General features: G+C 40.5%; 1 protein-coding gene across 4 annotated transcripts in view; it reads left to right on the top strand.

Annotated features, from left to right (window-relative positions):
* Positions 1-13,013, top strand: part of GALNT15 (polypeptide N-acetylgalactosaminyltransferase 15) — a 42,175-nt gene extending 29,162 nt beyond the window's left edge. For 2 of the 4 annotated variants that reach the window (XM_081284309.1, XM_081284308.1), the window contains exons 7-10: positions 4,804-4,935; positions 5,349-5,453; positions 8,228-8,371; positions 11,084-13,013. In XM_081284309.1, coding sequence (XP_081140435.1) covers positions 4,804-4,935; positions 5,349-5,453; positions 8,228-8,371; positions 11,084-11,230 — 528 coding nt within the window. In that variant the 3' untranslated portion in view covers positions 11,231-13,013. The remainder of the gene's footprint in view (positions 1-4,803; positions 4,936-5,348; positions 5,454-8,227; positions 8,372-11,083) is intronic. The other 2 variants (XM_081284311.1, XM_081284310.1) reach the window with 1 other exon arrangement.
* The last annotated feature ends 1,279 nt before the right edge of the window (positions 13,014-14,292 follow it).

The raw sequence follows: 14,292 nt of genomic DNA, 5'->3' as shown, positions 1-14,292 counted from the left end.
ATCCACTTGGGCATTCATTTTCTGATCCACAAAGTCCCTCTTTGTTCATCTGATGACTTTTACAAGGAGAATGGAGCCCCTACTGGTCAGTGAGTAGAACTTTGGCAGGGATTTCTCTCTCTCTCTCTCTCTCTCTCTCTCTCTCTCTCTCTCTCTCTCTCTCTCTCTCTTTCTCTCTCTTTCCTCTCTGTTTTAGAAATGTCCTACCACTTAGTTGGATTTCAAGATTTCAATGACAGCCCTGCCTCTTTGAAAGTGTTTGATAGCATTTCCTTGCTTTAAATTTAAATAGCTAAAAAAATCAATTTTGCTCTAGAGATTTCTAGCCCTCCCAAAGTGTCACATGGATTTTGAGATATAGAAATCCTGGGCACTCAAAAGACAGGCAGGGCCTCCACTGCCCCTAGGAGTGAGGCTTTCTCCTCTCTCAAGTATAGTTATACAGGAGGCAAAGCAGTGCTGGCTTACCCCTGTGTTTGAGGTCACATATGGGTTGAGCAGACTTGCCAATTTGTCTCTTCACCTAGAAAAGTGAAGGCAAAACTTGCATGAAGGAATATTTCTACTTTGATGACAAAGTCCACTCGCGAGAAGGACTGGACAGATCTCAAATAAACACCAAAAATGCCAAGAAACTATATATACATATATATACTTCCTTAAAGAAAAAAGTAAAAGATCTCTTAGGTTTAATGATGGGTAAATATGCTGAATAAACAAAAGTTCCCAGACTTAGAGAAGTTGTTCTCAAACTGTGGAGAAGACTGCCCAGGAGAAAGGTCTAAAATATAGATTTCAAAATTCCCAGTCCAATGAACTGAATCACAGTCTCTGAAGTAGGGTCTAGGAACCTACATTTTTTTTCTGTCAACAAAAGATCCATTTTTCTACTTTAAAATGGAGAATTTTATGGTATATCAATTATGTCTGGATAAAAAAATAGACACAGATACCCAATAAATTAATTCAAGAAAATAAAAGCATATCACATTGCAATTTAACCTTATAGATATTTTAAATATTTGTTATTTATATTATTATGTTTTTATTGGTCCATTAAAATTATATATAATAGTGGGATTCATTGTGACATATTCATACATGGCACATAATTGGATCAATTTCATTCCCCAATACTTCTCCTTTCCCTCCCCCTTTCCCTCCCCCTGATTTCCTTCCTTGATTCTACTGGTCTTTTTTATTGGTGCATTATAATCATACATAAAAGTGGGGTTTGTTGTGATGTATTTGTACACGCACATTGCATAATTTGCCCAATTTCATTCCCCAGTACTTCTCTTTTCCCTTCCCTCCTTCTTACCCCTCAATCCCTTTCCTCCATTCTACCTTTCTCCCTTCTATTGTTATGAGATTCCTTTTTATTGCATTCTCTCTCTCTCTCTCTCTCTCTCTCTCTCTCTCTCTCTCTCTCTCTTCTGCATATAAGAGAAAACAGTTGACCTTTGATTTTCTAAGTCTGGCTTATTTCACAGAGTTTTTATCTATTTGCCAGCAAATGACATAATTTTATTCTTAATGACTTAGAAAAACTCCATTATGTATATACATCACATTTTCTCTATCCATTCATCTGTTGATGGACACCTAGCTTGGTTCCCTAACTTGTGAATTGCACTGCTGTAACCATCAGTATACATATATCTCTATAGTATGCTGATTTTAAGAGCAAGGAGTGGAAATGCTGGTGATGAGACTCAATCAGGGCTGAGTTCCATTTCCCCAGATGTTGAATATTGAACATGGAAGAAATGCCGAGGTAAGAGTAGAAAGCAAGTTTTATTTAAAGGATAGAACAGAGAGAGACTTCTCTGAAGATAAGGGGGCCCAAAGCTGGGTGTCTGAGGAAATGGGACTGTCCTGCCCCTTTTATACATTTTATAGTTCCATGGTTCTCATGCCCTCCTGCTTCCCTTATCTTAGTGACAAAATGGTGGGGAAAAAGCCTTCCAGGGGTTCCTCTCCAGTGTCTGCCCAAATGGGCAGGAAAGGAGCCTCTCAGGAGGTATTTCATCAACTACCCCTACAACTCCTTGCAGGGAGGAATAATACTCTGGAGGCAGGTAGCTTTGGCAGGAGAGGAGGGGCAAGTGTCCTAGAGATATTAGCATTTTATTTCCTCCTTTAGAACCAGCTCTTACTTAAGACCTACCTGCTCTGTCTTTTTGTCCCCGTCTCAATATGGTAGAAATCTACATTTTAAAAAAATTTACTTTTTATTACTTCTAATCAGTCATACATGACAGCAGAAAGCTTTTCAATTCATTGTACACAAATTGGTGCACAATTTTTCATTTCTCTGGTTGTACACAATGTAGACTCACACCACATGTACAGTCATTCACATACCTATGGTAATGATGTAATGTCTCATTCCACCATCTTTCCCCCATACTCCTTCCTGTTTCCTTCCTCCCCTTGGCCCAATCAAAGTTCCTCCATTCTCCCCATCCCCCACTCCCATTATGGATCAGCATCTACTTTTCAGAGAGAACATTTGTCCTTTGGCTTTTTGGGATTGGCTTACTTCACTTAGTATGATAATTTCCGACTTCATCCATTTACCTGCAAATACCATAATTTTATTCTCTTTTCAGGCTAAATAATATTCCATTGTGTATATATACCACAGTTTCTTTATTCATTCATCTATTGAAGGGCATCTAGGTTGCTTCCACAGTTCAGCTATTATGAATTGTGCAGCTATAAACATTGAAGTGGCTGCATCATTGCAATGCGCTGTTTTTAAGTCCTTTGGGTATAGACATAGGAGTGGGATAGCTGGGTCAAATGGTGGTTCCATTCCAAGTTTTCTAAGGAATCTACTTACTGCTTTCCAGATTGGTTGCACCAATTTGCAGTCCCACCAGCAATGTATGAGTGTGCCATTTTCCCCACATCCTCGCCAACACTTATTGTTGTTTGTATTCTTGATAACTGCCATTCTGACTGGCGTGAGATGAAACCTTACAATCAATCAACAAACATATGAAAAAAATGTTCAACATCTCTAGTAATTAGAGAAAGAAATCAATATTTTTAACAAGCTCCTGGGCATTCCTTGAGGCAGGTGCTTAGAGAATCACACTTTGAGAAATATGTCAAGAGGATGTCAGTATGGCAGACGCTTATTCTTCCCAACATTTCTATCTGAGAACTAACAAGGAAAAAAGCAGAATCAAACCAAGCTCTCTTCACACAGCCTGATGGTCCTGTGTCTTATCGTCAGATGAGGGGCCATCAAAGTAGAACTTGGATGAGGATAATGCTCTTCCTCTTCCCCTGACAAGGAAGAATGATGATGGCTGTTTGTCTCTCTCTCTTTGGTCTTTGGCCATTCCAACCTCTCCTTAGAGTCTCTCTTTTCTGTAAAAATATCCAGGACTTAGAACTAAACTCCTGGATGGTATTCTTTGTATTTTATCAATATAGCCAAAGCATTAATTTATGCTAGTGTGAAGGATTTGACCAGATACCTATCCTAATAAAATTGTATTATAAAGGAGAATCTCAAGGAGTGGGAATAGTATAGCCCTAACAAATGATTCATTAATGGAGGAGATTGGGGACCAACAAGGGAAGAAAGATAAACTTGCCTCGCCTCATCCTTCATTCCACAGTTTCCCAATTGACGTCATCTCAGTATCTCTGGGCCAGTTTCTGCCTCCAGGAGGCCCATGGTTCTGCACCATGCCAACACAGGTGCAAAACCCAACTAGTTCATCAGTTTCCACAGAAAAGTCATAGACATTATGATCTTTATAGACTGAAGGGTTGGGAAGTTGTGGGAAGGGGGTGATATTGTCACAGGAAAGCAGGGAGCTGAAACTCCAAACCTCAGTTCTTGTGTTCCAACAAAAGAAAATTTAAAGTCAGACACCAAAAGTCATGCAAGAGAACGTCATTCGAAACAAAAGTGAAGATAAAATCTAGTAAAAGAAAAGTGAGGCTTAAGCAAAAAGCACTCTCAAGAGAGAGACTGGACTGTCTCCAAGCAAAGAATGACAAAGGAGACAATGCTGTCCCCAATTTTATTACTGTTTGTTGTTTACCAGGAAAGCTTGGGACCACCTTCTGTACTCTTTTCCAATCAGGTGTTCAATTTCTTCATGTTGGATGGTGGAGTTTTTTACTTTAGTTGGTCCTCTCTGCAACTGTCATGATGGCCATCTTATTTATGGGCTTTCAACTACAATTCACTCCCATGTTTGCACTGGGGTCAATAGCTGCTCAGAAGTTACCTCAGTGCGCCTGTGCTTCTGAAGGAATCTTCCTTCCCAGACAATTGGAGACACTTATAACCATAATTCCTAGCTTTACATCAACATCAATGGACCCTGTCAAGAGTTAGTCCCATTAATCCTTTTGTTTTGACATATTTCCCAATTAGTTCCTCTTGCTTCTGTTTACTTTCTACAAATTAACTGCAATTCTTTGCTTTCTTATCTACTTTGAAATTAGTTTAAAGAAGGACCCCAAAATAATTTAAAGAATACTTGTGACCTTGTCTGCATTTCATTGCTCATTGCTAGTTACTCCCTAACAATATCACAATCATGCTAGTTCCACAGCTCTCTCTAGGTAAGATCTAGCCTACTCTTCATCCTACCTTCTTCTTCAGGTACATGACCCCCCACCTCTGCCTGGCAGCCCTGGGAACAGTGATCTTGGGCCCCTCCCAGTCCTTCAGCTTCTTCCCAGCCACCTCTGTCCCTCCCCTATGTTGTAAACTGTGGTGTTCAAAAAATCTTCCTCATCTTCCTGCTGGTCCTTCTCCTCTCCCAGGCCGAGAAGCCAGACTACACTGAACGCTTGCAGCTGCAAAGGAGACTAGGCTGTCGGACGTTCCATTGGTTTCTGGCCAACATCTACCCTGAGATGTACCCATCTGAACAAAGGCCCAGGTTCTCTGGAAAGGCAAGGCATGACCCAGGGGAGCCGGGGAGGAGAGAAGGGATAGGGAAGCTTCTCAAGACAAGTACTGCATTGTTCAAATGCTCTTTTGTTGCCCTGAAAGAAGTCCCAAGCTCAGAAGGGCTTCAGAGACCTGTAGTGCCTCCCTGGTCTCCTTGCCAGCCTGAGAAAAGTATCTAGGTTGCCCTAGAACCTGCCCCAGGTCTCCTCACCAGGACAAATGTGGCCTGCCTCCTCCAGGAAGCTTGTCCCTTAGGATCTGTGGCTTTGAATTGGTCTTACACATTGTGGCTTTAACAATGCACCTTGAGCTTCTGCCCAGAGAATGAAGGAGAGGAGTGGGGCCTGACAAGGGTATCTCTACCATGGAGATCACAGACAATGGGATTCACTTCTGTGTGCATGTCCACTTTCAGCTCCACAACACTGGATTTGGCTTCTGTGCAGACTGCCAAACAGAAGGGGACATCCTGGGCTGTCCCATGAGGCTGGCCCCTTGCAGTGACAGCCGGCAGCAACAGGTGGGTGATCAAACTTCTTAGGATGGATAGCAGCCCAAGGAAGACTTGCAAGTGGGTGCCATTTTTCTAAGATGCCCTTCACTTCCCTCTGAAGTAGCGCCTTTCTGTGGTCCCATGTCCCCCACAGTAATGACTCAGAATAGCTCTGTCCACCTCATCCTAAGCTGTAATCACGGACATGGGCTGGCATCTAAGAATACATTGTCTTAGTTAGAAGGAAATGTGGAGATTATTTAGCCCACTCTCTCACTTGGCAGACGAGAAAGCTGAGGCATAGAATCACTAGCTCAGGGATTGCAGACTCAGATGCCTCCAGGGGTGAGGCAGGTCCAACTGCCTAAGGACAGAAGAAGGTAATTGAGTGGGGGGAAGGATCTAAACGCAGCAGGGTCACTTCAGCATCCAAGTAGGCCTCTTAGTCATTTGGAAGGTCTCCTTGTACCTTAGGGTATTTCTTATTCTCTTCAGATTTCTATTTTGAGAATAAAGCTGAAGGTGACAGAGAGCCTCCTTTGATGCTGAGGGTTGATGGGTCCACTTCTTTTCACAACTTGGATGATAACCTAGCAAGCATAGCCTGTCCCCAAGTGTGTTAGTCAGATTTGTGTCACTGTGACCGAACTACCCAACAAGAACAACTTAGAGGAGGGAAATTTTATTTTGGCTCACAGTTTCAGAGATTTAGTTCATGGTGGGCCAACTTGATTGCTTTGGTCCCAAGGCAAGGCAGGACATCATGGCCAAAGGGGGTGGAGGATACAGGCTGCTCAGGACATGGCCACCAGAGAGTAGAAAGAGGGAAAGGAAAAGAGGTCACAGGGAAGATATACCCTTTCAGGACATACCCCCAGTGGCCCACCTCCTCCAGCCACACCCCACCTGCTCACAGTTAACCACCCAGCCAGTTCATTCAAACTAAGATGGACTGATTAGATCACAGTTCTCATAATCTAATCATCTCACCTCTGGATGTGCCTGTATTAACAGGAGCTTTTGGGGGACACCTCATATCCAAACCATATAGTCAAATCTCTTTGCTTTCAGGCTGTGATAGGAGTTAAGCTATCATACCCCCCAAATCCCCTAGAAAACAAGCAACAAAGAACAGTTTCTGGAGGTATTCATTGGATAAGTCAGCTGAGGCCCTGAGAGCCTGGGGTAAATGAGGGGACATCCGGAAGGTCTGGAGTGGGCTTTGCAGTGCAGGCCCTGGACCTGGAGGACACATAGGGAAGGAGAAGCTCAGGATCCACCTGGCTTCTCTGGCTCTTTCCTTTACCAGTCTTCCAGAACACACTGTTAGGCATTCACACCAGATACAAGGGACGAGGACATAAATTTAAAGTGCTAACTGAGGAAGCTAAGGGTGAGGATGACAACTGTCCAGACATGGCTGAGTTTGGATCCAAGTTCCCCATTTGTGAGCTGTGTGTTTTTGGCAGGCATGTTAACCTCTCTGAGTGTTGGTTTCTTCATCTGAAAGTGGGGATGATGATGCAGCCTCCTGCATGCAAACAGAAGATTAGCTCTTTTCTGTGCTTTTATTTTGAGGAATCTAGGGAGGATTTCTGGATCCAGCAATATTGTGAACTAGATAAGTGGAAATTCCTTTTCTTAAGTATTTAGATATGATATGCTGGATTTTAAAAACATATGAAAAGCCCTTTTTTCATGCAGAAGTAATTGATTTTACAAGAAAGAAAGGAAAAATCTCCAGGGACAAAAATCAAAAGGCAACTGAACATGGAGTCACAGGGATGGGCTGAGCTACCTGCCAGGTGGGAGGGCATGGTGTTCATCAACCTCAGAAATCCAGGGGTGTGAGCTCCCTCATGCAGCCCAGGGGAGATGAGACAGTGGAAATGAGACTCCCAAATAAAGCCAGCTTTGACCTTCATAGAGGAACTTGTTCTTGGAAAGTTGTAGAAATATCCACCCCCCTGACACAGGGAAATGGCAAAGAAAAATGTCACCATAGGACATTTGAGTAGGAAAAAATTACTCTCCCTTAAACATTGTCCACAAACTTGCCTCTAACATGTGTTCAGTGTTCAAATTTATGCTGATTGTGTAGTCTGGGAATGCTCAAGCAGCTACTTGATTTGCAGGGCCCAGTACAAAACGAAAGTGTGGTATCTCTAATTTGACAATTATTAAGAATTTCAAGACAGTGATGGCAGAGTATATTAAACCAAGATCATTAAGCCAAGCACAAGACCCCAGAGACTGTATTGGGGGTTGCATCCAGCAAGAGCAAACAGAAAATGGTTTTGTCAGGTCATGTCTTTCAACTAGTCTACACAGGCTTAGTCTACACCGTTAGAGCCCCTCTGCAAGTGTATAAACAATCCAATACTACAATACCTATGAGTGAGTCAGCAGATATCATCAACAGTAGAGTTTCAGGAGCAGGTAAGTCCTGTCCAGAAAGAGGTCAACTTGGGTATCAGAGAGGTTCCTCCTCTGCCCTTCCAACAGCACACTCACAAAACACACGGCATTCTTTATTGCTTTACCTATGATATAGTAGAACAATGGAGAAACATGCCAATGTGGAAATATGAACAGGAGAGCAGCCTGAATGTGGGGACTTCAGAGGTCAGGTCTGGGCTTGCAGCCTTGTGGACTTGACCATGAGATACAGTCCTGCAGACCCCAGTAGAATCCAAGGATGGCCCCTATATGCCTGTTCTATTGTGAGTTCTTTTTGCTTCATCTCCATCTCTGAAAGAGTCTCTTGCTAGCTGTGCTGACAACCATTCCCTCTGTCCCAGCACCTGGAGCACACCAGCAGGAAAGAGATCCGCGCTGGCAGCCCACAGCACCTATGCCTCGATGTCAGGCGAGAGCAGGTGATTCTTCAGAACTGCACAGAGAATGGCTCTGCCATTCACCAGCAGCACTGGGACTTCCAGGAGGTGAGCAACGCATTTGGGAAAGTTCAGCAGTGCTGCTGGTGGGAAAGAACTCCCAGTTGGCACTTCCCAGGCTCTTCCAAGAGGTCAGGTGTTACATAAGGCCTCTGAGGGAGGTAAAGGCAACTCATCAGGGAAGGGTACTATTGAAATGTACAACCAGCATCACTAAATGTACCACTTTGCCCCATCTCCTTATAGCCCTGCCTTGATTAAGGGGGAGAGAAGAATCAGTCCTTTTTTTTTTTTTTAAATTTATTAGCTCAGGTCACAAGTACAATAGTGGAGAAATTGTCAACCACCTTGGAAGTGTAGTTTGGGAACTAGGAAGAGTCCCTCTCTCACTTAAAAAATAGTGTAGACATAGATGTATAAACATCCCTTTCTTCATTTTAATGTTAATTTCATTATGAGCATTTCATCCTTGGGCAAAATTTTGACTTCTGTGACCTTTGGTGAAAGAAATTCTAGACCTTCAAGAGGTTATGAAATTCTAGATCCATCAAGAGGTTATAAAATTCTAGATCCATCAAGAGGTTATGAAGTTCTAGATCCATTAAGAGGTTATGAATTTCTAGATCCATCAAAAGGTTATGAAGTTCTAGATTCATCAAGAGGTTATTTATCAATTACGAGGAAATAGGGAAAGTAAGTACTTAACAGAGAATAAGCAAGTCCCAGATGTGAGATTGAGAGAGAAGGTGACGGTATCCACAATAAGTGTTCACATACAGCTTTTTCTCCACTTTAAATCCTTTCTGAATTGATTTAGAATATTAATATACCAACAAATCTGCATATTTTAAGCATTTCTTTTCTTTAACTTCCCCTTGGGAGTAAAGAGGATAAAATAACCAAACAACTCTTATGTGCTAGTACTATCAAAGCAGGCTGTGAAAAGAAGCAAATCACATAATGGAAAATTTAAGCTGGACTCACAATAAGCAGCTGAGAACAAAACTCCTGGGGCTTTGGTGACAAATGAACCCAGGACTAAGGGGCCCACACATGTGCAGAGAAGTCATACAATTCAAGTTAAGGTCCTTCATGGATGATCATAAAGGATCATTCTAAGCAAGTCCTGTGAATAAGAAACATTTTAGAAACAGCATTTTAAAATATTATATATTTTATATTTTAAGTAAAATAGCTGGGCACAGTGGTACTTGCCTGTAAATCCCAGCAGCTCGGGAAGCTGAGGCAGGAAGATTTTGAGTTCAAAGCCAGCCTCAGCAAAAGCAAGGCGCTCAGCAACTCAGTGAGACCCTGTCTCTAAATAAAATACAAAATAGGTCTGGGGATGTGGTTCAGTGGTCGAGCACCCCTGAGTTCAATCCCCAGTACTCCCCCAAAATTAAAAAAATTAAAAATAAAGTAGGTAAAATATTAGCAAGACATGCCAAGCATATTTCAAACATTAAGAAATCAGACCTTAAAAAGGTATTATCATTTAGTTAGAAAAAGGAATGTGACATTATTTATAATAGCCAAGAGCTGGAAGCAACCCACATGTCCATACATAAATGAATAAAGTGAGAATACACACCTATTGTAATAGATTAGTGATTTTCAGTGGCTATAAGGAAGTAAAAATGGGGAGTAATTAGTTCATGGGTAATAGATTTCTTTGAGTAGTGATGAAAATATTCTGGAATCAGGGTGATGGTTGAACAACTTTGTGAATGAACTAAAATCCACTAGACTATCTCATAAATAAATAAACAGGCATTTTCAGCATTGCTGAAAGCTTTTGTAATTTCATAAAGAAGTCAGATTTTGGGTTGGGGTGTAGCTTATTGGTAGAGTACTTGCCTCGCATGCATGAAGCACTGGGTTCAATCCTCAGCACCACATAAAAATATAAATAAAATAAAGATATTGTGTCCATCTACAACTAAAAAATATTTTTAAAAAGGAAATCAGAGTTTTCTTGAACAGGGGATGTTAGATTCAATATTAAATCTGATGGATTTTTTTCTTTCTACATTTTTTATTGGTGCATTATGGTTGTACATAATGATGGGATTTGTTGTTACATGTTCATACATGAAAGCTGGCAGATTTTGATTAGGGAGCAGACAATCTCTTGAGCATGACTGGTTTAGGCTTTTGGTGTATCCTTGAAGTCTTTCTCTCTACTGTAACCTGGTGGCCGCAGTCCTGAATTGCAGCATTAACAAGGTAGAATTGATTCTACCTTTTTTTTTTTTTTTAATTTTTTTAGTTGTAGATGGACACAATTCCTTTATTTTATTTATTTGTTTTTATGTGGTTCTGAGGATCAAACCCAGTGCCTCACGCATGCTAGGCAAGTGCTCTACTACTTGTGAGCCACATCCCCAGCCCATTGACCCAATCCTTTTTGAAAGCATTAATTCATAGGCACGATGATAATGCATATTCCAAATACAAGTATAAATACTGAACATGCTATAGTCCTGGAATTATCATACCTGTCTTTCTAAGAAATGGCACAATTATACAACAATAATAAAGATAATTGGATTAATGATTCCCTCAAGGCTTTGAATGACATCAAAATTCTAGGACTACCTAAATTATATTTTATATTAACCAAAAAATGCTACTGTTCCTTTACAGGACAGTTCATACCACCTCTATTATTCTCTTAATGATCAGCACAAAATTTTAAAGATTCATTCTTTGCTGATTTTTGTGGGGAACTGGGTTTTCTTCTTTCTTTTCTCTTTTCAGAATGGAATGATTGTCCACATTCTTTCTGGGAAATGCATGGAAGCTGTGGTTCAGCAAAACAATAAAGATTTGTACTTGCGTCAGTGTGATGGAAAAGTCAGCCAGCTGTGGCGATTTGACCACATCCACCCTGTGGATGAACGATGAATGCCGGAAGGCAAGAGAACATGGGCAAGTCACAGTTCTGCCCCAAGGAAACTAAAGGAGTATGTTTATATCACAAAGCAGATTCTTTTGTACTTGTGCTCCTGATGCAGGAGAGAAAGAAAGTTTTGTGAATCAATATCAGAAGCCCCTGGCTGTTTTTAAAAAAGAAAGAGTGGATTCATTGTCTTCATCACTGGAGATGATCATCATATATTACAGAAGATTCCTCCTCCTCCTCCTCCTCCTCCTCCTCCTCCTCCTCCTTCTTCTTCTTCTTTTACTAAGTACATAACAATTGCTTTTTGCTTTTATCCCTGACTGGGAAAGACCTGGGCAATGTACGTCTGGCAGTGTTAGGCACATCAATCCAATGGGTCGATTTCTTGGTCTTCAAGTAGTATTAACTTGGATTATCTGTGTGGCCAAATATAAAAAGTGAAAAAGCAAGAGGCTATAATTTTCTGACAGTCCAAAAACTTTGATTAGGTTTATAGGCACCAATTTCATGTTCATTGGTTGAGCCACAATTCAAAGGAAGGAAAGGCACAGGGAGAAGGAGAGTAGGGTTGGAGAGAAGATGGAAAGGAGCTTTGGCTCCACTCTCCAGGTCAATTTAACCAGCTGAAAAGAATAAGTATACCAGCCTGGGATAAAACATTTTCATTTCAATGGGAATTTTCTTGAAACCTTCTACCTCTATTCACCTGCACTAACTCTTCTCTAGCTTGATTCACCACCACCAGATTATAGTTGCAATAGATTTCACTTTAGTCATTTTATGTTAGAAGGATCAGCACAGACTGAGCATTCTCATAACAAAGGTGTTTTCGTTTGATAAATTTCCTTGATGCCCTGTTATGGGATTTGTATTGATCTCACAAGAAATAATGAACTTTGCAAAGGGGCAAAACTCCTTGAAGGGAAATGTGAGAGTCTGAGTCAAAATTCTTACAAGGTACTTACAAAATTCTTACAAACAGTGCTGGGTGTTAATGTCTGTGAGATCTGACAGGGCCACCTCTGAGACCCTAGTATTTGCTGGGACCCTTAAATGTGTTTGTGGGTTGAATTTTCAAAAGTTTGGGGACAATACACTTTAATTAGAGCAGAGATAAGGCTAACAAAGGAGAAATAGTTTTCCTTGCTGTGACCTAGTTTGGCTATAAGAGTTGCTAAGTGGGGTTAGTTCTGCTATTTGAGAAAGCACCATTTATGTGCATTTCTCTCCCAGATGGAGCTAGCTTTCCACATGGTAAGCTTAGAAACCTTCCCTTAAAGATCCTTTGGGATGTGTCAAATAAGAAAAACTAGGTAGGAAATGTTTCCAAATAATACCTATTATAACTATATATTCATTCTCTGCCTGCCAAGTCAATGGCCCACTGCATTTCTCCATCCTTAGAATGCATCTTAGACCTGTGCTAATATGGTAGACGCTAGCCAAATATGGTGCATTTAATGGAAATCCATTAAAATTAGACAAAATGTTTAAAAAGTTCCTTGATGTACTCGCCACATGTCAAGAGCTCAAGAACCACACGTGGCTAATGGCTATTGGAAATCACAGATATAGAACATTTCATCATCACAAACACTACTACTGAACAGCATTAGACACATCACCTTTCTAGAGAAGAGATTTTAACCACTGTCTTCTTGCTTCAGACATGTCTCTATTTAAAACCATTTCCCCTAACATCCTAAGGCTGAGATGGAGCTAAAAATTGTCAGATGGCAACCTTGTAAAGGGTATTAATGGTTTAAGAATAAAAATTAAATAAGACATCTATTTTTTTTAAAGAATCTTATTGTTGTCATTGTGGGTATTTGAAGTTGCTGGGATAAATTAATATAATTAAATAAAAGGTTGAATTCAATTGTGTAAGTTGTATTTGGTAGTAATTAATAATAGGACCCAGATGGCTTATTGCTTAATTGGTTGAACAAAGCAAGAATGTGGTGTTTCTTGCTTCCTTAACCATCCCCATGATTTACGACTCTATTATAGAATGGCTGTCAACTATGTCCCTGGCTGGTACTTACATACCCTTAATTTAAACAAAACAGATGCCTCTATTTAGTTATAAAAGACCCTTCTCTTTATACTGTAACTGAAATTAAAATTTCTTTCTTCTCTGTGGACTCAGTGTTCATTTTATCCACAGTGATCAATTTAAAAGCAGAGAACCTTAGTAATTGAGATATCTGATTCCCGATCTTGATTTTATTTGTCCACCTGAATTTTATGATTGTATTTTTTTCTGGGGGGTGGGTACTGGGGACTGAACCCAGAGGCACTTTACCACTGAGCTACATACACAGTTGTTTTAACTTTTTATTTTGAGACAGGTTCTCACTAAGTTGCTGAGGCTGGCCTCAAACTTGTCATCCTCCTGCCTCAGTCTCCTGAGTTGCTAGGATTGCAGGTGTGCACCACTGTTCCCAGAGACTGGGAGATTAAATTTTGTCATTACGCTCACCAAGCTCATCATCATTCTTAAGTATCCCATTGGTGGGGGAGATGGTGAGAAATGTTCAGCCATCAGTCTAAAATCCCATATTCTTTATGCTATTTCACAACAGTAAAAACAGATGTTATCCTTGGAAGAGCCTTGATCAACTTCCTGTTTTGCCTCAGTGCCATAGATCCTACTGACAAACTCATAATTCCAACCCTATAGACATCAGAGTCTTCCAGGCCCTTGAGAATGATGCTGTCACTGCAATAGAACTTGGCGTTTTAGAGATCATGTTATCATGCCCATCATCAGGGAGTTTTATTTTCTCCTAACAGGCCTTGAAAAAAGGCAGTTAGATAATAAGTGATCTATGGTCAGTCACCAAATCTGGACAAACAAAATACAAACAAGTCTCATTTTTTAAAAGGTTTATTTATTTCTGCTACCAAAGAACAGAATTATGACAGTATAATTTAACAATCCTAACTGTTTTCATTTTAAATTTTAAAATCAGGTAACACTTCATTCCATAAAACAGAATCAGTTTTCCTATGAGCCAAGCACTCATCAAAAAAAATTTGATGAGTTAACATCAGATTATGT

This window comes from Spermophilus citellus (genome assembly GCF_964194105.1).
Source record: "Spermophilus citellus genome assembly, chromosome: 3".
Classification (NCBI taxonomy): domain Eukaryota; kingdom Metazoa; phylum Chordata; class Mammalia; order Rodentia; family Sciuridae; genus Spermophilus; species Spermophilus citellus.
This window is presented reverse-complemented; position numbering and strand designations above follow the sequence as displayed.